The sequence below is a fragment of the Bombyx mandarina genome, chromosome 13 (genome assembly GCF_030267445.1).
Source record: "Bombyx mandarina strain Sakado chromosome 13, ASM3026744v2".
Classification (NCBI taxonomy): domain Eukaryota; kingdom Metazoa; phylum Arthropoda; class Insecta; order Lepidoptera; family Bombycidae; genus Bombyx; species Bombyx mandarina.
Window position 1 is genome coordinate 14,335,554 of NC_143220.1, and position 26,070 is coordinate 14,361,623.

Here is a 26,070-nt window from a genome sequence, read left to right on the forward strand (position 1 = left end):
TTAAAACCGCGTAGAAAGTTTAGGCATTATAGTTGACGCATGCGCAGTACACATATTTTGCATACATTTATTCAACTAATAAAAATAGTAAATTAAACAAAAAACGAGTAATTTCGAAAGAGAACAAACGTGTTTTATATAAGAACAATCGAAAATGAATATTTACGAGTCATTAAGGATGAAAAAATATTAAAAATTGCATTAGAGGGGCTAACTTGTAGGTATATTTTTAAATATTTTTTAAAAATAAATAAATGCAGAACAAACAATTATTAACAGTGAACAATCATGAACAAATGATGAACAAACGAATTAATAGAAAATAAGTATAAAACAGGAAAAAAAAATTTTTTTGAGGGGCTAACTTCATTCACCTCCGTTATGGTTGACAGAATGACAAGTGTATGTGGTTATATACTCTTTGGACAAGTGACAACTTCATAGATTAATTAGAATAAAAACGGATTAAACACTTCATATATTTAAGACATGTATTATTTGTAGGTTTCATACTTCAGTGATTATTTGTATTAATTATGACAACTTGATCTCTAATATAGGTTATCAGTAAATGATCATCATTTTACTAAGATTATATTTCATCCCATATCATCTCATCTCATTTAATTTCATCCCAGCTGATTAATGTCTCAAATTAATCATCTTCATTTCATTTCACTCCATATTCGACACGACTTCAAGGTCTTAGTTACTAGGTCTAAAATCCCTTAAAAAAATCTATTATGTACGGTAGAATTTATTTATTACTGAAACAGACTTATTACTGAGACTTTATTTTATTATTGGTGGTAGGACCTTTTACTAGTCCGCGCGGGTAGGTACCACCGCCCTGCCTGTTTCTGCCGTGAAGCCGTAATGCGTTTCGGTTTGAAGGGTAGGGTAGCCATTGTAACTACGTACCTATTAGATGCAAAGACAAAGTGTTTTCGGTTTTTTCCTGAGACGTCCGGTGCATTCGTGTTGAGCGATGCACCGGTGTTCGAATCCCAGGCGGGTACCAATTTTTCTAATGAAATACGTACCCAACAAATGACACGATTGACTTCCACGGTGAAGGAATAACATCGTGTAAACAAAATCAAACCCGCAAAATTATAATTTGCGTAATTACTGGTGGTAGGAGCTCTTGTGAGTCCGCACGGGTAGGTACCACCACTGTCCACCACCCTGCCGATTTCTGGCTTGAAGCAGTAATGCGTTTCGGTTTGAAGGGTGGGGCCGCCGTTTTAACTATACTGAGACCTTAGAACTTATATCTCAAGGTGGGTGGCGCATTTACGTTATAGATGTCTATGGGCTCCAGTAACCACTTAACACCAGGTGGACTGTGAGCTCGCCCCCCATCGAAGCAATAAACAAAAAAACAAAAAAAAATGGAACGATATTTCTCTGATATCCCTTGTCGCTTCATTTTGCCTTATCCTATATACCTTAAAAAATCTTGTGGATAGTGACTGTACTAGTTTAAGGTTTATGAAATCAACACACATATTCTAGCTCATATGAAGCGTAAGCTAATTTAGGCTTACGGATTAATATATAAATGCAGAGGATTTTTGGCAAGGATTTTACCGAGTACTTAGACCTTGTTCTTTAACTAGCATGGATAGGTGAGCCCAAGGGCTTAGTCAGAAGGAGAAGACAGGTGTCATAATGAACCCGAAGAAGGCCTAACTGCTTAAAAGTAAAACAGCTGCTCAGAACAGCAAATGAGTAATAATCAGTATCGCGATCCATTTATCTAGCAAGAAACATAGCGAGTTAATGCTATTTGCCAAGATTTACGTGTAGCTCTTCAGTAAGTTCGACGAATACAGTGTGTTAGACGGAGTTCTTTTTGAGAGGACTGGGTTCTAGAGGTGAGGGGCTATTTTAAAACACTGACTTCATAGTTATTATATATTAAAAACACTGCACTATTACACATTTACAATATTTTATGTTTTTATATGACTAACGCATCGGTAAGACGGAAAGTCATGGGCTTTATTTCATAGAAAACTTTTGAAACCTTATTTGAAGAAAGACCTGTTATCCGGAAGAATCCAAAAGGTAGACGTTAAAGGAAAGAGATCTTCCGGTGTCTTACTTAATATGGGTGTTCCTCAGGGTTCCATATTGGGTCCCTTCTTATTTCTTGTGTATATCAATGATTTACCAAAGTTTATTGAAACCCGTCACGAGGTCGTATTATTCGCTGATGATACATCCTTATTGTTTAAAATTAAACGACAATTGGAAGATTATGACGATGTGAATGATGCTATCTCGCGCGTGGTGCATTGGTTTAGTGTTAATCTGTTATTAAATAACAAAAAAACAAAATGTATAAAATTTACCACACCTAATGTTAGACAAGTAGACACTAATATCATTGTAAGTGGAGAGACACTGGAGCTTGTTGATTCGACAGTTTTTCTTGGTATAACAGTTGATTCCAGGCTGCAGTGGGGTCCTCACATATGCAAGTTAGCGAATAGACTTAGTTCTGCAGCGTTTGCGGTAAAAAAAATACGAACGTATACTGATGAAGATACGGCACGTCTAGTTTATTTCAGTTATTTTCATAGTGTTATGTCCTATGGCATTTTGCTATGGGGCAATGCTGCCGATGTCGAAACGATTTTCATCCTGCAGAAGAGGGCTATTCGTGCTATTTATAATATGCACCCGAGGGAATCCTTGAGGGACAAGTTTAAGGAAATCAAAATTCTAACTTTAGCGTCCCAATACATTTTTGAAAATTTATTGTACGTGCGTAAAAACATTGTAGAATTCCCCAGAGTCTGCAATTTGCATAATGTGAACACTAGGAACAAACATAGGCTTGCGTTGCCGGCGGCTCGAATAAAGAAAATAAGCAACTCTTTCAGGGGGCTGGGTGTACAGCTTTTCAACAAGATCCCACAAAACGTTCAACCTGTTCATAGATTTAAGAAAACTGTCAAGGAACGTTTGTGCAACAAGGCATATTATAAAGTTAAGGATTTTTTACTAGATGGCACTACGTGGGAATGAGGCGTTCGCTCCTGGCCTTTTCATTTTTCATTATTATTATTATTTATTTGAATTGTATTTTTTTGACTTGTTTTTTTTGTATACTGTAAATATGTTTTCTTGTTTAAAAAAAAAAAAGAAAATAGTTGAGAAAATACAAAAAAAAAAAAAAAAAGCCCGCTGAGTTTGTTTCGCCGGTTCTTCTCAGGACTGTGGCTTTTTTTGGAACCGGTGGTAGAGTTAACATTTTCTTTTACATTTTGACATTCAACAAGTGTGTTTTTGATGACATCCAAGTTGAAATAAATGATTTTGAATTTTTTTGAATTTTGAATTATATCCAGCGCTCAATGTACGCCGTGCAGGGGAACTCATTTCAGCGCTTGATATTGCCTCTTAAAGTTCTAAAAAGCAACTTATAAGAGAAAGAGATTACTAAGAACAAATAAAATATCAAAATTTCTGCAAATTAAAATCCTACGCTAATATTAGAATTTCTTCAATGTGAATATTAAAACTATCCCATACCTTTGCATACATCATTAAAAAACTAGTTGCCATGGTAACTTGCTGTCATTGACAATAAAAACAAATTTAAATGCATTTATTGGAAATAATCAAAGGCAAACTAAAAGAAAATGGGTATCTAAGTAAAAATAACAAAATCCATTTGAAAAATATTTTATTATAATTAATAATGCTGAACACATAATAGTTTAAGTACCACAGTACTTAATCTACCTATCATGATTTCAGCAAGAGACTTTATTATCTCCACTATCGGTAAGTTTTATGGATTACACCGTAACTAAAACTGCTAAAATATTTTTTCATTGCTCATGATCAGTGCCTTCCAAACTTATTGAGTATGTCAGTATGTATTTTTTTTTTTTAATATTTAATATTTAAATGAAATATTTTCCATTATATTTTCATTATTATGACTGAAATTTTATGATTTTTCATACGTGTTACAAATATATTTTATGTGAGATTTCAAATTTAGCTAATTTTTAACAAATCCATGCACCTCGTGCTCTACATATTTTATTTAAAACGAATTTAATAAACTTGAATTTTTGTGAATTTATCTTAATATATACATGTTTAAAATATAATAATGTTTTACTAACATAATCCATATTGGGTAATCTTTTCTTTTTTATTTCAAGAGCTAAATAGATTATTTTTAATGAAATACATTTAATGAAAAATGTTTTTTTTTATTGCAGTACAAGTAAAAACTTATATCATTAAACTACTTTTACAGTAGTGAATTTAATTTTATTAACATATATTTATAATAAAGGCCTTGTATATATTTACAAGACTTAAAAGTTAAATTCTATTATAGTGTTGTAAAATCATTGTGCATATTTCATAAAATCAATATTGAACAAATTTTTTTACTTCAATTATCCTTAAGAAATGAAATGTTAATCAATATTAGATACATCATTTTGTAATTTCACAACAGTTTTTGGAATATAAAGTTATAAAACTATTATTTATTGCTTAAATGGGTGAGTGTATTCTTGGCACACCTGATGTAAAGTGGTTATCAAAGCCCATAAACAATGTAATTGTCACCACCCGTCTTGAAACCTAATATAAGGTTGATGTCTTAATTATACCACATAAGTGCAGTCTAACCTGTCAATCCAGAATTCATGATAATTTTCAGTGCTGACAGGAGGGCATGTTGTGATGCCAATATTATTTTTTTCTGTTACATTATATTACATAATTTTAATTCTTTATCATGAAAACAGTTCATGAATATGTTAGGAACCTTTTTTATTAAATAGCTACATATATCTAGGATTTTAACTCTGCGTAGTTGTGTCGTTCACTACGAATAGATTTAGTCCTAATTTTTTAGGCTATGGTCACTTTAAATGCAATCTAATGCTTTTATATAAAATGCAATAATATTATATTTCAGAACTCTACTTTGATGGGACAAGGCTTAAGCTTGATGAAGAATCAGAAAATGCTTTGTCGGAATTCATTTACAATTCACAAACATTATTAATTCAAGGCTATGTGCATAATGATACCTTGAAATTGTCGATGAAGGTAAATCACACATATACACACATCAAGATCAAAATAAATAAAAAGACTATTCTAATCAAATATTATTGATTATTTTCAGTTACAAAATGTGAAGAGATCAATTGTATTTTATAAGATTGAAAGAAAGGAATTGACTCAGGGAAATTCAGCTAAGGATATAAACATATTAACATTTTCAAATAACACCGCTGAAATACTGTTTTACGCATCAAGATTAATTTTCACACCCCTCATATCGGAGGTAATTTAGCTATTAAAATTATTCAAAGGAACTCACTTTTGATTTATGAATCATTGTAAATGGAAAACATATTAGAAATATTAATTTTTTATTTTTATTGCTTAGATCAGTGATTCTCAACCTTTTTTTTTTGTTGCGGCACATATTTAACGATTTCAAAATTTGGCGGCACACAAAAAAAAAAGAAAAATTATTTACTTACTACAACACACTGCATAAATAGTTTATCAAAAAATTTTAATATACGAAATAAACTAAAATATACTATAACTTTTTTTTTGTGGGTTTAAATATATATTCGTGTTTAAAATATTTTTCTTTTCAAATGATATAATTTAATAATATTAACATTATTATATATTCGCAAAATTTGGCGGCACACTTTTGAAATTTGGCGGCACACAAAAGTGCCGCGCAACAGTGGTTGAGAATCACTGGCTTAGATGGTTGGACGTGCTCACGGCCCAGCTGGTGATAAGTGGTTACCGGAGCTCATAACCATCTACAACGTAAATGCGCCACCCACCTTGAGATATAAGTTCTAAGGTCACAAGTATAGTTACAATGACTGCCCCACCCTTCAAACCGAAACGCATTACTGTTTCACGGCAGAAATAGGCAGGGTGGTGGTACCTACCCGCGCGGACTCACAGGAGGTTCTACTACCAGTAAAGAGGTTCTACCACCAGTAATCAGTTGTGCTGAATGATACACTCTTTTAATATTCACTGAAAATTATTACTTTACATTGTAGTTACAAGAAAATATTTTTAAAAGGTTTAAATTGCCATTATTTTCTTCAGGGAAACGATTTGTATTCAAGTAAACTTCAGAAGTGTCTTTTGGAATTGGAATCTGTCCTACGTGTTGTTAATTATGGGAAGGAGAAACGAAATGTCAACGGTAAGGACTGTATACATTTAAATAATACAAAAATAAGTGACATTTCTGTTATTTTTGGTACAGGGATTGCCACGGAATAGATAAATAAGGTTGGAATGGTAATGTAGGCGGGGCAAGCGTGCCACAGTTATGATTCTACAAACATAAATCGACCGATTCTTTCATTCACCGCGTTTAGTGCGCTTCGGACTACTTTAGCGAACAGATCTCCGCTTTATAGTGCCGTGTTGTGCAATTATAAATTGTAAAACAAAAAATCAGACCTCAAGTATAGAGCGAGGAGGTATATCTTTCGATCGGTAAGTCGAAATTACCATTTAATTACAATATTATTTGTCTAAAACATAAAAATATACTGAGCATTATGAAATTCCCAACATTAACAATATTATTGCAGCAAGTTATAAATAGCATACATTGCGCGATGTGTACTCGCCCAATGAACGCAATGACCAAGTCAGCTTCCAATGTACTACATGCATTGCGTTCTCTACACTTCAATCTTTGAAATTTCGGCCTTTGCCCTGATTGGCCGTGGTGCAGTTTGTCTATAGTGAGGTGACCATGTGGTGAAATAAAATCATCGACAGAATTCTCGACTATATTTACATTTGACATGGATAATTTTTGCATTATTTTATATTTAATTAATGATACCTAGTATATTTTAAGTGAGACGTATTTTGAGTAAAATAAATATGTATGTATTATTATTATTGAATTATTATCATTGAATTAATGTGAAGGTATAATATAAAGGGACATGTAGTCCTCTCATTTACGGGTATTTACTATATTGTCTAAGACGTATTAAAATCTAAGTAAAATGCTATTTGACTTATGCAGTAAATAAAAAAATTTAGGTTTCCTAAAGAACCTAACGCCAGGGAACAATGGATTGACGTGACAGGTAGAGGAAACTGGAGACAAAGAAGAGTACTATTTGCTCTAAACATTTTACTGAAAATGATTTTACCATAAAAAAATCAGAATACACTTAGTTTTGAAAAATTCATTCGCAATTATTAATATTAATGGCAAGCGCCAACTGCTTAACAAATACGTTTTATTCCAGGGACAGTGACTATTTGTAATTAATAAAAGTAAAATAGTTTTCTTTTTCAATATTTATTTCATGTTTCATTTTCTCCATTCATTCATCAGATAATTTATCGATAAAGAATATCGATTTTATCAAGCACCTAGCGTGTATGAATATTTTTATTGCCTTTTTGCGTGTGTGAGTGTGTATGCCTACGGGTGTTTTGTGCTAGTTTGCGAACGAATATCTGTCCTGAGATTTATGTGTGGGTGTTTTTGTTGTGTGCGAAATACTTGTAATCACAGTATGTGTATGTGTGGAAATTAAAATAGTGGGGATGAAGCGGCGACACTGGTTCTAATACAAAATTAGAGCAAAGGCCTTTCCAACCTTATTTATCTATTCCGTGGGGATTACTATAAGCCCGGACATGCGGCTGTCCATCCTGCCCATTTCGATCGCCTGGCAGTCATTGATCATTTTAAGTATTAAAAAATAACATATTCACTCATTTAAGGCATTTTTACACACAATATGGAACCAATTAAAATGGGTTAGATTACGCAATACAATCGATTAAGCAAGTTCATGTTTGAAGGTGGGTGGTGGCATTCAATGGTGTTATGTCTGTGGGATTCGATAACATTTAACAGCAGTTTGATCGTAAGTGCAGTTACAGCAAGAAAAAAGATTTTTATTCAGTATCCATTGGTGCTTAAATCAAAAACTTGTGGGCTTATGCAGACAGACTCCACTTTTAATTATTTAGAAATCACCTCTCAGGTACTCATCATTTTTAAAAGATTCATTATTAAATTGTTATACTGATATTCACCTTTAATTTAATATGATCCAAGATCTTGGGGAGGATATTTAGAGACAATACTCAACTTATCTCACTCCACTTAATCAATTAATTAGTTATTTTATTTGCTTACAGCAATATTTACGATAGAAGATGAACTTGAATATTGGAAAGCTGTAATGGAAAAAAAAGATGCCAGTAAAAAAGAGAGAGAAATGTCCTCAACATTTTCTGAACAATTTCAATACATTATTGAAGAACTAAGGTACTGATAAAAACAGTATTGTTTAAAACTGTTTTGTTACAGTATTGCTTAAAACTGTTTTTAAAATTAGTGTTCAGCCCCATTCGAGCAGAATTCTGTTTAAGATTACAAATAAATATGTGATGTGGGGAGATTGGTTTTAGAAAAGAAACTACAATAGTACAACCAATTACCATGCTATTGTTAAAGGAAAACTATCTTTATTTGGAAAGTCGAAACACGTACATACTTGTAATGTGTTTAATGCTTTGGTTAATACAGGTTTCCCACGTCCGACACTGTTAAATGATTATTTGGAATTCTGAATTAAAATAATATTTTTTTCCTAAAAATATATTTTTCCTCCATATTCTAAAACTCTTCAAGCTGTATAACACCATGTATTTTTTAATGATTTAAGATCTATGCAATCAAACGTAATGATTGATGCCAGAGAGGCCGCTGAAAATATTGGTGGCATACTAGACGACATCTGGCGGACAACTACAGCACCTTATCCGAGCGAGAGAATGGTCCATGTTATGGATGTAATTGGTATGTTCTCAATAATTGTATTCGTACGTTTGTGAGTAGGAGAACGGCATTCAGGATGGCCCTAGGATAGCCCCGGTAATGACTGTAGTGGTTAATGAACCCAGATTGACATATCAGTTATAAATTTAGAGTTTTTCATTAAATGGTATTAAGTGCGATTATAATAAATCACTATTGACATATACGTGTTACAAGTGCCTTTTCCCCGCGCCCCGCACGGTTCATGATTTATAACCAGGTGAACTTTCAAATTTACAATTCTTAGGCGACTGTTTATGTAACCTTAACGTCTAACTTAACTCACACTTATAGGAGAAAATGTAAAAATAATTAGATCTCTTTTTTTATCATTCTCCTTTGGTTCTTTTTACTTAAATACTTTAAAATTTGATTTTGATGCTTAATACTCTTTTAATTCAGAATAATATATAAAAAAACGTTTGTAAAATGATGCTGTTCGTAACATGAACAATTTACATAGGTAGTTCATATTTTGATGATTTTTCGCATGATTATAGACCTAAATTAAAAGATAGTAATAATTTAGGATTAATCCGTAAAGATAGTAATAGTAATATAGTAGTAATAACCATTATTTATAAACATCCTTAATATTAAATAATTAGATAATAGTTAAATTTTATTAAATGTTATTCACACATCGTTAGGACACACAATATGCACAATAATCGAGACTAATTTGGTCGCACTCGATTTATGGAGGGTTCATGATGATATTCGAGTGGTAGAAATGCTGGTATCAATTTCGGATTGCTTACAAGTAGTGGAAACATGGACCAGTGCTTGTAGAGCTCTCACAGAAACGTACTGGCCGAACTACGCGCTGCACCCTTGGAACGCAAAGACTTACATACCGCAGTTTTGTGTCAATTTCCAAATGAGACTTAAAGAGGTAATAAATAAATACTACTTTTTAAATTAAGTAGCTGGAAAGCTTTGTCCGTTTATGGTTTGACCGTTGCCAATTTTGATACAGATCAAATTATAGCAGTTCGAGGGAGGTTGACTTCGTGAATGAATAACAATGAATCCGTGATGAGCCCGTTTTCTCATGGAAGTCAATTAACAAATCATTCAGCAAAGTAGCAATTAATGATTTAGATGGGTATGCAGCTCGGGAGCTAATTTTCTACTGTCGATATTAACGAGGATGCGACTTTGATCCCAAAATACTGGGATACTCACTCATACTCACTGGCCTACTCACGTGGACATTTTAGATTTGAGGCAAATTTTGAGGAACTTTTTTTTTATGAGCACTGATTCATTGATATTTTTTTCAGGTGTATGAAATTAAATCTGTGTACAGTCAACTTAATAAGTTACTTTTGAGCAGCGAAAAAATTGATCTACGGGTAAACCAACTGCTTTCACCGTTTCAAAGTAAGTCATTGTTTTGGGTAAACTTGGGCTTCATAATTATTGTACTATATGTTCGCTGACCATTGTCGTAATTTTGATCCGAATCGATGTTTTTCATGTAAAGATTCTCAAGATAAACAATTATTCCATGACAAATAAAAATAACTGCATTCTGCACTGATAAGCAAATACTAGGTGTTTGATTAATTATTGATGATAAAAAGCTAATTAATTACACGATTATATGAAAAAATGTAAAGATGCATGTTTAAATATATGTAGGTGTCAACGTATGGTCGTGCAACGGCCCTAACCCTGCATGGCAAGCGGCCGTTTCTTTATTCTCCACGAGTTTACGGCAAGTTGAAGTTAAAGTGGCTGAAAAATTGAAGCCAAGACTTCACAATACATCCACTAAACAAGTAAGATAATTAACAACAAAACAAGATATGTCCAATTCGATCTTAATCACTAAAATTATATTTTATCATGCCGGGAGCGACAGTTCTACTTTCAGGTGTATTGTCTACCCAGTTAAATGTTTTAATAAATTACTGCGCATTTTTATTTTGACGCATACCGACTTATCTATTTTACATGGTTTTATTATCTTGATCCATATATTATATACCTATGTAATGAGGACGTCAACGTAATTTTCACAAGATTCAATGCGTTTTATACTGGAAAATCACACGTATCATTGCTAAAACGTTCTTTGTTAGTTATATTTTAGTACGCCCACTATTTGTTCACTTTATTTGTTACTTTGATAAAGGTGTTTTCTCATTTATTTCATTAAATTATTTTTTGCCTTTTCTATTGTATTCTCTACTTTTTAGTTAGGGATTTGGCCTCTCAACACCGTACGCTCATTTAGGCCAGATGTTGTTCGAATATCAGTCAGTGATTTAACCCATAGACACAGCCCACTGAGTTTCTCGCCGGATCTTCTCAGTGGGTCGCGTTTCCGATCCGGTGGTAGATACTGCGAAGCACTGCCCTTGCTTAAAGCCAGTGTTAGTAACACTCTGGTTCGAGCCCCGTGAGCTCACATACACGTCAAGGAGAAGCTGAAATAGCCCCTCAAAGCTATCAGCATAGGTAGGAAAATAAAAAGTCAGTGACAGTGCGTTTATATAATATATAGGCTTTACAAAATTAAGAACCAATTCCTTTTTAAATTAATATAAAACTTTATAAACAATTGTATTTATCTTTCAATAGATGTTGTATGAATTTCTGAGATATGAAGCTTTAATAGAACGACCTTACGTGAAACAGACTTTGAATAATGAGCTGGAAATATTTGCAACGTCACTAGTAGCGATGTTGAAAGATATAAAAAGTCAGATTGATTCTGATGAAATGGATGTTAAAATGTATCAGCCGCCGGAAATGTCGCCGTTAGTACACCGAGTGCAGTGGGCGAAGCAAATGGAAGCTAAGGTACATCATCTACAAGGTTTAAATTCTCTGCACACTTTTGTCTTAATGTTAATCATCTATTTACATATTTTTATCACAGCATGGTTTATCGTACCACGCAATCCTAATTCAGTCTTTACAGTGTGCTTAGTGCGAGTTTCTTAACGTTCTCGATAGCGTAAAAGTTAACCCAATTTTGTATGCAGTTGGAACAGCGCCCCTAGCGGCAAACGTACGCAAACGATCCCATTCAATACAAATATGAGCTTTTACGCTATCGAGAACGTTAAAAAACTCGCACTAAGCACACTGAACATATCCATCCATCCCCATTTCAGTCTTCCGTCTTTAAGCATTGAAATAATAACAACAAAACTGTGACACTTATTCTTCTTCATTTCACGTCCAAACCAAGAATTCTCAATGAATATGGAATTGTGGATTTTATGACAGTTTTATGAAAACGTTACAGACTTACATTATAAAAACATTTTAGTTGGACCACACATACATTTGAATATCTGTTTATTGGTTTTTATTTATATTGCCGTATAGGCAGACGAGCATATGGCCCACCTGATGGTGAGTGGTTACTGTCGCTCATGGACATCAGCATTGCCAGGGGCAGAGCCATGCCGCTACCTACTGTTTAATACTCTCTACAAAAGTCAATTTTTACTGTCCTACATTTTTATTTTCTTACAAATTGTCGTCAAGCACCCTGTATTTGTTCTTTTCGTTAAGCCCATAATACAAAAAAAACTTAAACTGCGTATAACTATGAGATTCGTTCAAACATTTCAGGTAAAAGAAATCAAAACATGTGCTGACAAACATTTGAGCGAATTCTCCGGTTGTTCAGAGTTGACAAACTTGGCCACACAATTGTTAAAAGATCTAAAAGAAATGTATGTTCAGCTACATGAAGAATGGTGCAGAGAGCTACAGGTAAATATAAAATAATTGATCGAATGTAATACAAGAATATATCTTAAACACGAAAACTGTAAAAGTATATGGCATTTTAAAATTTATGGAAATTTAAAACTTCCGTAATTTACAAAACGAAAATTATAAATGCGTGAATATACCGTAAAAGTAATATCGATATCTATACTAATATATAAATCTACAGTGTTTTTTACGGATGTTCCGTTATAACTACTGAACCATGCATCCGATTGACTTGAAACTTGGTATCCATGTAGAAAATACATGTGTTTAATGGATAGGCTAATTTATATTAGTGTTGGACTCCCTACACCAGTTGCGGGGGCGTTAATGATGAGAATGTTTGTGGGGGTGAGAAATAATAATGTTAATTTTAAATGCCCAGCGAAGCGGGCGAGTACAGCTAGTTAATTATAAATTTATATCCTGCGGTAACAGTGAATGTTCGATTCAAAAAGCTAACAGCTACAGTAGTTAACAGTTTGGAATTAATATAATTGAATACGTAATTTCGAAAAGGGCACATGTCGCATATTTTGTCATATACGTTTTTTCATTTACATATAGTTTTGAGGCTTACCTACACCCATTTTATAATAATTCCAGTAATTTTCAATTGCTAATTAACACTAAAATATATCTCAAAAGTTAATATTATAAATTTTACACTGAAATAATAAACTTTTTAGAAAATAATAAACTTTTTTTTCATTTCCTGGAAATTTTTACATTTTCAGAGATGTGCCCTTTTCGAAATTGAATATTCAAATTGTAGAAACACAAAAGTAATTTAGACACTAATGAGTGGTTTACAGGTTCAAGCAAAGAACGGTTCGCTTCAAATGTCCACCGACAAGCCTGTAGTGGAGTTCAGCGGGCCGAACAAGATGATGGTAGTGAATTTTAACCCGCGGCTGGTGTGGGCCGAGCTGGAGGGTCGCGCGCTCGCCGCGCTCGGACTCGCGCCGCCCGCCGCCCTCCCCGCGCCGCCCGCAGCCCCCGCCGCCCTCGCGCACGCGCGCGCCCTGCAGCAGGTACCTCCTCGCACTAGCTGATCTGTAAGCCTTGCACTCGTGAAAACATTTACGTGAAGTTTAGTAGGCGCTCGCTCGACCGTCTACCTGACATTGTCGACGTCAATCATGTGTCTATCAATACAAGGAATTAATAAAAAATAATATACACAATGTTCAGAAACTCATTCGATAACAAGTCTTATAAACCTATTATACTATAGGATTTTTTCCTATCTAATTACCAATAGCCTATTCTGATTTCACCAAAGTGAGTTCACGCAAATTAGCGGTGAAAAAAACGACGACCTACCTGTTCTACCGTAAAAAATATGGGATGAATTGATAACCTTTTGGAAGTCGGTTAATAATAGAGTTATTTCTGACTATACGACGAAAACCCGGGCAAAACTAGTATAAAATTATGTATTAATACATTTTTAAATCCCAAATTGAATGAGGTTAGTTTCATTATAAAAATATATATTATATACATGAGTAAACTATTTATTTTGACCCTACGTGTACGATGCACAGACGGCCCTCCACTCTTTTGTCGAGAGCTCACGACTCGTGCCGATTACTATAACATTTGCCCCAGCAAGAGAAACGCTTCGCTGAGTTTACCATCGTTTCGGAATCGCGATCCACTGAGAATATCCGGCGAGAAACTCAGTGAGCTGTATCTGTGTGTTACTACTATAGGTATTGGTAAAGGTAGTGAGGTTAACACTTGTGGCGACTGTGGGGATCGCGAAGCGTAAAATATCACGTAGAAAATACACCGATTACTTATGAGACGGAGCCTTGTGCATTCCTCAAAATATTACACATTTTTTCTTATATAATTAGTCGCACCACTCGAATACACCGTGTGCAGTCTAAGTTAGGGTCGTTCCAAAGTCAATGACGACACATTAAATCTGTTTCTATAAACTTGTATCAATGGATCATGATTTTTCCTATTTTTATCCGATTTTCACTATCAGCTTATTAATTTCAGGTGGCTTCATTTCACAATACGTTGGGCGAACGAATGATTCCCTCCACTAAACCCATGATGCTGCAAGCGGCTCTGGACCTGTCTGCGATAGTGCAAGACCAGAAAATAGTGTACTGGGACGACGTTGAACAATTGGCGAACTACACCGAAAAACTTAAGAAGATGGTCTTGAAGCTGGAAGGGCAGGTAAAATCGGATTAGTAATTCATCATAGTTACATAAATGATTAAATTGAACATTCATTTCAATGAAATCTATTCCATTTAAACTTATCGTACCTAGTTTATCTTTTAATAAAAATCTTAGTCTGTTTCTTTACTGAAATGTCACTTTTCATGAAATTTTCTCTCCTATCTAGAACACTTATTTGACTAGTCAACATATGGCCATCAAAGAAATAGTTATGAAACTAATCAACACCGAATTATTGGCAAAACTGTCTGAATGGAAGAAAGGGGTCAAAGACATACGTAGTATCATAGAAACGGTAGAAGGGAACGGTTATAGAAACACTGAACTTTGGAGATCACATTGGGACTGGCAACTTTATAAAGCCTTGGAGTGTCAATATATAAAGACGTTGCTCTCACTAGATAAACATTTTGCGCATATTAAAGTTGACTTGGTCTTACGGTGAGTAAATGTTAAGAATTAGCTACAGTTGCTCATTGCTTAAATGTAACTTTAATGTTAATATACTGCAAACAGCGACATCTGTTGAATTATTTTCGTACTTTTTATTTATTTTTTATAAATACATTCATCTTCTTCTTTTTTTTTTATAGCGTTTTTAGGCAGACGACCATACGACCTACTTGATGGTGAGTGCGTACCGTCGCTCATGGACGTCACTAATGCCAGGGGCAAGGTCAGGCCGCTGCCTACCATATCTTGTTCTAGTAACATTACGGCATAATACTATAAACTTAATTTTCATTTAGCGGACACAAGATACGAGTACAGCCGCCCATCGAAGAGATACGCGTCCAACATTACCATCAGCTGCGGCGCCTCGTGTCGTTGCCGGCGCAGTTCGTCGGCGTACAGAATAACATCACCGAGGGACAATCCATATTCGCCGATATCGTAGATAAGTAAGTACATATTGTATAATAATCGCCTCGAGCTAATGCTCATGTTCTCCAAGTTAGACCGTTTTGAAGATCGATGGGACATGGATTTTAGGGCACTACTTTTATACAAAAAAAAATTGCATTAACTTACGTCTGCGACTCATGAAATCCGCAGACAACACTATGGTTTTATTTTTCTGGTTAATCTTTATTCAATGCGTGCCGAGATTGTTAGTAGAGAGTTACCGTTAAAGTACATTTAATATTCAGTATTTTTATACATGTTCTACTGTAAATTCTACCGTAGGTTCTTAAATAAACAAATAACATTAAGACAAATGAAATTGCAGCTTTGAAAACCAAAACGAATCACAAATAATTTGATACTTTAATCCCATAGTTTCCGTATCATTAATGAACAAGATACGTTTTGGAAGCATCTCTTAGTATCTCTCATCACTTGCAGTGCTCTCTTTGTACATTACTATTAGGTATAACTTGAATGTACAGACATAGCTGGCTGGGGAACAAAGCCGTGAAGAAACTGGAGCAGGTGCTGTCGTCGTTGGAGCAGTGCGGGCGGCAGTGGACGCGGCGCGCGGCGCTGGCGTGCGTGCCCGACCTGCGCGCGCTGTGCACGCACTCGCTCGCCGAGCCCGAGCACTGGGAGCTCAACTTCAAAGCCTGCAAGGCCTATGGACAAGCCGTTGCCAAGATGACCTTGTAAGTTGGGAACGTGTAAATTTTTTTTTAAAACTACGAGTTACTTGTTGGTTGATTGGAACCAGATTGGTTACACTATTACGCAAGTTCGACTAGTATGATTCGAGTTTACTGTGCGACATACATCACATGACGAGTTATTCAGGACTTCAATTAATTTAATATGCCGAAAACATAACTTTTTTTTTTTTTTTTTTATTGCCCTTGTAGGCAGACGAGCATACGGCCCACCTGATGGTGAGTGGTTACCGTCGCCCATGGACTTCAGCAATGCCAGGGGCAGAGCCAAGCCACTGCCTATCGGTTAATACTCTCCACAAGCCTCTTTTAAAGAAGGACATGTCATAGCGCTCGGGAAACACCGTAGAGGGGAGCTCATTCCATAGCCGGATGGTACGTGGCAGAAAAGACCTCTGGAAACGCACTGTCGATGACCGCAGTGGCTCCAGGTAGTATGGATGAACTCTACTCCGGTGGCGGGCGGTGCGATGGTAAAAACGAGATGCCGGTATCATCTCGAACAATTCCTCAGAGCACTCCCCATGGAACATTCGGTACAAAATACAGATGGAACCGAAATCCCTCCGCAGACCCAGAGGTTCCAAACGATCCGTGAGATTACTCAAACCAATCATGCGACGAATTTAGTAAAAAAACTTTAATTTCCGAACTGAGGCAATAGATGATAGCGTTGACTGTATTAAAATACAAGTACACAAAAATAATTACTTGTTTTGAAAAGCACATGCTCGAATATCTTAAATCAATAACAGAATTTAATGTACATCGATCTCAGCCTTTTTTGTGGAATTCATCGACCGAGCTTTAGAGAGCTGTGAGAAAGATTTATATTTAGTTGAAATTATTTATAAACTAGCTTTTGCCCGCGACTTCGTCCGCGTGGAATAGTCCACAAATAATGCTTTACTTTAGAACAAATTTGGTTAGCACAAAAAATGTTATATATAATGAGCCAACTTTAGCATATAGACATATGCTGTCGCGGATTTTTTTTTAGATCTTTTAAAGAGGAACAATTCTGTCATACATTATTTTAGCGAAACTTTAACCGTTTCTGCAGCGCACGCAGCGGAAGCTCTGAAAAGGGAAAAAAAAAGATTTTGAAACATTCTTTCTTGGTGCTCCGCTTGTATTGTTCTTAGCGTGATGTTATATTGCCTATAGCCTTCCTCGATAAATGGGCTATCTAGCACTGAAAGATTTTTTCAAATCGGACCAGTAGTTCCTGAGATTAGCGCGTTCAAACAAACAAACTCTTCAGCTTTATAATATTAGTATATATTAGTATAGATAATTATTTTGACGAATACCGAGTTGCCAAGTATTGTAACTTTCCAGTGACGACGAGAAAATCGAATGGTTGTCGGTGGGTACGGCGACCCTGCGGCGGGAGTTTGAAGCGCAGACGCGCACCTTGTGGGCTTGTCTGATATCGTCCCTTCAAACTAGCTGTCGTACTGATGCCTCGGAAGTCGATGCTTTCGTTGCCAATGTCACTGTCATATTGAACAATAAAACTCTACCAAACAACCCCAAAGAGCTGACCGAACTGAGTGCGAAACAGCAAGCCTTACAAGAAAAAATGCCCGAGGTAACTTATATTAATATAATAATATTATGTATATATTTTGTATTAAATAGTGCTCGTCCAGTTCTCGAAATTCGACCATAATCACCGATTCAATCAATCAATTTGAAGTTGTCGTGACCTAAAGTCGTGTGCTGATGTTCGAATTTCCCAGACAGGTACCAATTGTTCCAATGACATACGTACTTAACACAATGTTCACGAATGACTTCCAGTGTAACATCGAGTAGTAAAAATTATACTCGCAAAAACTAATCAACGGCGCAATTACTGACGTCTTATGGACCCCACGGATAAGTAGGGTGGTTTCCTCGGTCTATTTCTGCGACGAATAAGTAACACGTTTCGGTTTGAACGATAGCCGTTGTATTATAGAACAGAGAATAAGAACTCGTGTCTGAAGTTTGGTCGCGGGATTAACTAACTCGTTTCTGATATGAGTCTCTATGAGTATCTATGAGTTCTGCTAATCACCTAACACCAGCTGGGCTGTGAACTCGTTGAAGTAATAAATAATATTTTTATTTTATATATTTTTTCGTTATTGATAGTTTTTTTATAAAGATGGGAAAAGATAATTCCATTTTTTTATTGCAAACACTAAATCCGTCTATAGCTATTAAAGAAAAAATAATGTCGTTTGAAAAACACAAAGGGAAAAGGTTCTAAACTGTTTTATATTTGAGAGTCATTATTGAACTCAATTTCAAAGTGGATCTCGGAGTAAACTTTGTGATGTCTATTAGTTCCGGTAATGTCTCAAGCATTTGCTAAGGGGTGGTAAAGACTCATCCAAAAATCCGTGTAACCAAAGAATCTCTTGTCAGATGGAGAAGATAGTTGCAGCTCTTAAAAAGAAAGGGAACATGCTGCGGACATGGGGCGGTGATACGTCAATTGACGGGACTATCAAGGAGTGGCAGAAGACGCGGGAGCTCATGCTCAATCATCAACAAATGTTTGAAAATCAGGTAACAGAATAACTTTACACTAATCTTATTAAAGATATCATGGACTAGCAAATTTTTAAAACTTGATTTGAAAGACATGACATTTTTCACAAATAATAAAGCCAAGCTCGTAAATAATATTTCATCCATTTAATGTCCACAAGTTGCCTATGTTTATGTCCACCAATTAGCACTGTCCAATATGGTCATTTTGCATCTTATAAATAATGCTTGAAGCAGGTCCGGCCGGAATTTTTTCAAGTGCTTATACGAATGTTTAGCGACAGTTAATCCGTTTATCCGTGTTTAAGAGTGAGATTGCCAAGCTATTGATAACATTTTCTGCTTTTCTTTTTTTTGGCCGTTTTCGTTAGGCTGAAATTGTAAAGGCCAGTTTGAATGGTGAATGGGAAAACTTGAACACAAGCGTCGAAGCGTTTGTCTCCCGTTGGACACAATCCAAGGCACGCTTAGACGCGGCACACGATGTACACTACGAAGAAATGGCCGACAGATGTCGCACCGTTTTTGAAGCTATTGCTAGTTGGAAAAAGTTTATCACCGATAGAGAAGAGCTCGTGTAAGCTTTTTTTTATTTATTTCATTATTATATAATGTATGAGTTAATTAGCTCATGACACACCTTGTATTAAGTGGTTGACGAAATCCGTTTTCATCGTAATACGAAAACCGCTATTCACCTTCGGATTCGAGATCTAAGTTTCATTTGTATAGTATATCGGTTTTCTCTTACTTGAAATAATGGCTTTATTCATCCGTACGGGCTTGTCCGTCCGTATTTTTCGAATACTATATGTATACAATACTAATATTTTCGTGGTCACGCATGATCATTCACATAATAGTAAAGTATGTTGAATTGAATATAATGAACATGAGATCAAATCGTAAAAGTAATTTTAATAAACTTCATTTTGGTTGCAACGTCATGTTAAACATTTTATATCAGACTAACTCGGATCTAATCTTACAGTGTAGTAATTTTATTATGTGGTATTTTTCTCAGTGGGTCGCGATTCTAATCCAGTGTTAGATTCAGCGAAGCACTGCTCTTGCTAGGGCTAGTGTTAGCAAATTCTCTCACATTGAGTCCGCAAGCTGTATTACCAAACCGGGCGTAGTTGGAATAGCATAAACAAAGTAATTAGGCTTACAATGTTTCACTGACAGGAAAGAGTGCGAAAAATTCAATATGAAAACAGATATTGCTGACGTCTGGCAACAGGGTGACAAATTGTTTGAAAACTACGAGACACTATGGACTGTTTTTGAAAATTTTAATGAAGGTATGATATTTTAATTACTTTAGATCAGCGGACAAGTTCGTGACCTACATAATTCGATTACCGCAAGACATGAGGTGTGTTGTTAATAAACGTTTGCCTAACTCATTTTTACCAAATTCTACCACTAATTCAGATGTAGGAGTACTTATGGTAGAACAAGTGAGCCCGCACAGGTCGGCGCCGCTGTCATTGTAGGTAAATTAAGATTCCGTTAGCTGGTATATTCGGCGGAATAGATGTAGTATGCTCTGCTTCGACCCTGTCCCGCTGTCCGGGGCAGGGCACCGGCAGTGAGCGGCAGGAGTTTTTAATGAGGTTCAACTCCCATATACTGCCGCGCGGGTGGGAATCCGGCGATTTTTTCCTATGAAAAAAAAACACCTGGTGTATTAATGCGTATGCCATTTTGATTTCGAATTTTAAGGCAAATCGCGGTGTTCACGTTACAAAGTATATTGACTCAAAAATTAGGGAAAATGATCTTCAGGAACTACCTCCCTAACTACTTTATTTCCGAGTTGGGGGTCGAACCTCCTACGAGGTCCCCGCGCCTAGAGGGCGCGCCGGAGATGTGAAACTTGAGGTTCTGCAGATGTTGGGAGCAGACAGCGGGCCTAAGGAGTTTTAGTGTCTTACCATACTAAACGACTCCCCAGCACTATCTACCTAACAACCTACCTTAACTACCTTCTTTTAGTATTCATTTAAATTTAATATTAAATTCGATTAAACATCACAATAATGAGTGATTGGTTTTGTCATAGAATACGAGTCAATTGCCGAACAAAGCTGGATAGTATTTCAGAAGAAATTACATTTACTCGACGAGTTTACGACGAAATGGAGCACGCGCTTGGAGCCATACACCGTCGTTACATTGTTCATACAGCAAGAACTTGATAGATATTCGGTGAGATAAACAATCGTTTATTGTTTTTAAGCTTTTACCGCGGGCTTTGAGCGCGGCGACCGAGTCAAGAAATTCCGTAACGAAAATCAAACCTAACAACTCCACTCCTACCATGTAGCTCGCGTTCAACACATTCACACGTTGCGCTTGTGTAGTGTTTGTAATTAAGCGCGAGGCGTGACGTCACACTGCATGCGCATCATGAAAAGTCTGCCCATCTCTCTCTCGCGCGGTCTAGCTTGAGTGTGAAGGGGACAGCTAATCTTTTGCTTTTGTTAATGTTTATAAATATAGCGTGGTCTTATTTTATTATTGTTTTAATATTAAATTATTATAATTATAATTGCAAAAGTTGATAAAAAATGCTATGCAATAGCTTTACCGCGGCAGTCTCCGAGTGCCACATGTGTTTTTTTTTTATTGCTTAGATGGGTGGACGATCTCACGTAAATCTCGACTTCGCAAGTTATTTGACTTATTTTACAAACAGAATACCTCACTTCATTAGTATTTCAATAAAATTTTGAGTTATCACCATACACCCTGCTTCGACATATGTTCTATAAGCATTCACGAATTTTGTATAAGAATGATATGTGTAACATAATTTGTAATAGTAAATTATAATTTGCGTAACTACTGATGGTAGGACGTCTTATGAGTCCGCACGGGTAGGGACCACCACCCTGCCTATTTCTGCCGTGAAGCAGTAATGCGTTTCGGTTGGAAGGGTACGGCAGCCGTTATACTTAGAACTTATATCTCAAGGTGAGTGGCGCATTTACGTTGTAGATGTCTATGAGCTCCAGTAACCACTTAAAACCAGGTGGGCTGTGAGCTCATCTCCCCATTTAAGCAATAAAAAAAATTAAAATGTGTTCTCAAGAGAATTTTTTTTTTTAATACTATGAACATTTTATAAGCAATGAATAAGCTTCTCAATTAGTCAGTAGGGAACAAAGTAGTCATTATCAAGAATTTTTTTTCTACCTATGCTGATAGCCTCGAGAGGCTATTTCAGCTTCTCCTTGACGCGTAGGTGAGCTCGCGGGGCTCAAACTGGGAGTGTTGCTAACACTGGCCCTAGCAAGAGCAATGCTTCGCAGAATCTACCACCGGATCGGAAACGCGATCCACTGAAAAGATCCGGCGAGAAACTCAGTGGGCCGTTTCTATGGGTTAATTCACTCGTCGAGCCCTTGGTCGCAAGCGACGAGTTCGACGAGAACGGTGACCGGTGCTTGAGGTACCTAAAAGCACCGTTAATGGATCGGGAGGGTCCGTAATGACGTGTTTAAGGCGACGTCGACTGTTTACCATTCGATCTACGAGATCGGGTATGGATCAAGAAGTGACTGTGCCATATTACTGTAAATAAATAAATAAATAAATAAAAAATGGAGAAGCACATAGAGATCATTTAACAAGAGATGGTGTTGATATTGATGTATGAACTAACGCGCGTTGCATTACGTAAGTTTATAGTCGTATAAAGAAAATGTATTGTTTGTAACAAAACAATTCATGTCAACGCTTAGTATAATATATATTATACGATTGAATCTTCCATTGTAGCTAAAAAATATTTATTCAATAAATATTATGTGATTGAGACGTGTAGCTAGTTCGAGATTAATTAGGAACGTTAAGGTCAATTATAAGCTTCCACATAAATAGTTGTAAAAACGATATTGATTATATTTACATAGATAATGTACCTAAATTACTGTTAATAACCATTGAGTGTAGTCGTAATATTTAATAAAATATTGATGTCAAGTGACAGTAATTGGCATTCAGTAGAGACTCGATCAGTCTGTCTGACTCCATGCGTTAGAAGGTTTTATCATCCTACCGTCAACACGCAGTAGACGGTCCTCCCTCCTGGCTGAGCCTTTGTTCGCCCACCTGTCTTTGTGAAACTGGAAAAGCCTCCGGGCCACCAGTAATCCTTCAATCATTAAAAAAAAGTCGACGGTCGGTAACGGTGCTCGTAACGAACATATGGTACATTTTAGAATGTAACGGACCACCTGCGGATATTTTCTTCCCCTTGCTAAGTTATAGTTTGTAACGGTTTAGCAAGTTCTAGATAAACAGTTATAACTCGGCAAAGGTGTCGACCAAGCATACTCTTATAAATATAATATTACTATATCTATATCTTAGATCATATTTCGGTCTCCAGCAAATGACACTATTACTTTTGAATTACGATCTAAATGTAAAAAATGCCGGCCTCATTCTTCATATTATCATCGCTTTTAAAAAAAATATAGGACCGAAACAATAAGGGCACAGATTGTAATACCCGACAAAAAATTGAGATAAGAACACATGACATAAGATAAATGTATTTAACGCATATTTGACAATAAATAATTATGATAATTGCCAAGTGCTGACGTGTTGGATGCTAAGCAATTATTAATGAATTCACAGATTTCTTTTAAAGATTAGTCGTAAACATTTTCAATCATTGTATCTATTGAAATTCCAAGAGAATATTAATTACGTAATGATTTTAATACATGCATAACGTATGCTATTTTGATTCCATACGCTAATCATATATACGAATAAGTTTTGTTAATATTCTAATGACAAACATATGCGTTACCAAATGAGCGCGTTATGTTCGCGTAGTAATGTCATCAACATCTGGCTCTCAAATATGCACAAGCCATAAAGTTATTTTCAAACACTTTTATGAATGCTGTTGAACACATAAAAGTTATACCCGAAGCTGGGAGCATTTGAGAAGACTTAATATTGACCTGAGGCTTTAGAGTAATGTAGAGTATCTGTATGGACTCAAAGAACTATTACATCATGCACGGACCTTATTGTGCCTTGTTTTTACTTCCAAGAAATGATTCAACCAATCATTAAATGTATGATATTTTTTCATCAGCTTAATACCTAATAAGAAGACGAATAGTTAGACTACTCGTATATATATTATGTATATTATATATAAATATATTATTATTATTATTGCTAAAATTGGTGGACGACCGCACGGCTCATCTAGTGTTAAGTGGTCACCGGAGCCCATAGACTTCATCAACGAAAATACCGTGACCCTCCTTGAGACATGAGTTCTAAGTCTCAGGTTTTACAGTATAACGACTGCTCTACCCTTCAAACCCAAACGCATTACTGTTTCACCGCAGAAATAGTGTGGGCTCTTAAGGCTCTCAATATTACTGATAGTAGGGCTACTATCAGTAATATTTTTTAAGTAAAGGACGAGGTAAAATAGAAATATACATGTAGGTGAAACATCTTAGGTAAATACGTAGTATTAATTCCAGGAAATTTGTAATAGTACGCTGTTTCCAATATCTTGCTTAAAACGCTTCTATGTGGATTAAAAAAAAGTAATTTAAATGATACACAGGATATAACACCTCTGTTGAAATATCTACGTGGTAATGATTTCACGGACCGTCATTGGCGCGAAGTATTCAATTTACTGGAGATGGAGTACAAGAAATCAGATACGTTGAAACTTAAAGACTTCCTCATTGCCGCTTCGAATATTAAGAAACATATAAAAGAGTTGCAGGTAAAATTTAAAGGCACTTTCATCCATAATCATGACCTCGAGGATCTCTTTTTATTTAAATAAACAATTTCAATCCCGTTTACAAGATTGCATATAAATTCGATTGAAAAAAATGACATTTTAAGGTTTGACGATGAGGGAAACCATTGTTTTATGACATTTATGTGAATAATAAAGAATCGAGTCCAATAGCTAAGAAGGGTGCAACAATCTGTGACAATCGTAATGTCTGATCAGGCAGGTAGTACGTAGTTAATAAGTACCAACTTTGTTAGTAATTATGTACCTATTATGGATTCACAAACAACTTCCAAAGTGAAATAAAGTCTGAATCAATAATAATAATTTTTTTCAAATTTAAAGTGCGTGCTTTGAACGACGTATCAACGTATGTCAAAGATATTCAAGTTATGGCTTCTGTGGGCTCTTAGCGTTTAACCTTAAGTAGGTACCTGATGAGCGCCCCGTCACGTTTGGTAAAAATTGACACGTGCTTTCAATTTGACAGCTATTATAAAACATTCGAAATTTAAAAATGATTGTTTTTTTTTTTATAAGATCCAAAATTGTCTAAAGTATTCATTTAATGGTTTCAACAGAAAATTTGCACGACAGCTACGAGCGAATCAGCTATTCGAAGCGCTTTAAATGAACTAGAGATTTGGTACGCCGGAGCTCGGCTGTCTATCATATATTATAGTGACAAAACAAAACGACCCACACCTATTGTTAAAGACTTCAAGGAGATAATGAATAAGGTTTGTTTTTTTTTAAGCTTCAAAAACTGAAATGGTAATTAAATGTAATAACTGAACTTAAATAATAATACACAGTTAACAGACGGCTACTTCAAAAACAAAAGTCACAAGTACACAAAGACGAGGCAAAATTGTTTATAAAAAATACTCAGCGATTAGCCACATATGACATCATTCTTTCTGATTGGTGTAAAAAATCGTCATCACTTTTTATTTCGTGATTTATGGTTTACTAGTGGTTACCCATGGTTTCGCCTGCGTGTCACGGAAAAATACAGTGTAGCTTCCCGCGGAAACAATTTTTTTCGGGATAAAAGGTAGCCCATGTTAGACTCCTGACCTAATACTTGTATAACTTTAAAAGTCAAGTCAATCACGAAGCAACGGCTTCGCTTCGAATTTAAAGAAGGACATACAAACAACAACAAAAAAATCACATTTATAAAAAACACATGTACATAGAGTATAGATTGATAATTTATGGTTTGATTAAAAAGATTTGTA

At 35.6% G+C, this 26,070-nt stretch overlaps 1 protein-coding gene across 2 annotated transcripts in view; it reads left to right on the forward strand.

The window, feature by feature from the left end:
* The first annotated feature begins 2,334 nt into the window (after positions 1-2,334).
* The window catches only part of btv (dynein cytoplasmic heavy chain beethoven), an 83,502-nt gene continuing 59,766 nt past the window's right edge, over positions 2,335-26,070 (forward strand). The window contains exons 1-23 of one of the 2 annotated variants that reach the window (XM_089732590.1): positions 2,335-3,801; positions 4,964-5,097; positions 5,177-5,338; positions 6,142-6,241; positions 8,224-8,353; positions 8,754-8,887; positions 9,556-9,800; positions 10,192-10,291; positions 10,553-10,692; positions 11,498-11,719; positions 12,503-12,646; positions 13,465-13,683; positions 14,666-14,851; positions 15,024-15,298; positions 15,607-15,759; positions 16,249-16,461; positions 17,821-18,073; positions 18,898-19,041; positions 19,395-19,600; positions 20,212-20,327; positions 21,092-21,237; positions 24,641-24,808; positions 25,408-25,566. In XM_089732590.1, coding sequence (XP_089588716.1) covers positions 3,765-3,801; positions 4,964-5,097; positions 5,177-5,338; positions 6,142-6,241; positions 8,224-8,353; positions 8,754-8,887; positions 9,556-9,800; positions 10,192-10,291; positions 10,553-10,692; positions 11,498-11,719; positions 12,503-12,646; positions 13,465-13,683; positions 14,666-14,851; positions 15,024-15,298; positions 15,607-15,759; positions 16,249-16,461; positions 17,821-18,073; positions 18,898-19,041; positions 19,395-19,600; positions 20,212-20,327; positions 21,092-21,237; positions 24,641-24,808; positions 25,408-25,566 — 3,786 coding nt within the window. In that variant the 5' untranslated portion in view covers positions 2,335-3,764. The remainder of the gene's footprint in view (positions 3,802-4,963; positions 5,098-5,176; positions 5,339-6,141; positions 6,242-8,223; positions 8,354-8,753; positions 8,888-9,555; positions 9,801-10,191; positions 10,292-10,552; positions 10,693-11,497; positions 11,720-12,502; positions 12,647-13,464; positions 13,684-14,665; positions 14,852-15,023; positions 15,299-15,606; positions 15,760-16,248; positions 16,462-17,820; positions 18,074-18,897; positions 19,042-19,394; positions 19,601-20,211; positions 20,328-21,091; positions 21,238-24,640; positions 24,809-25,407; positions 25,567-26,070) is intronic. The other variant, XM_089732589.1, reaches the window with a different exon arrangement.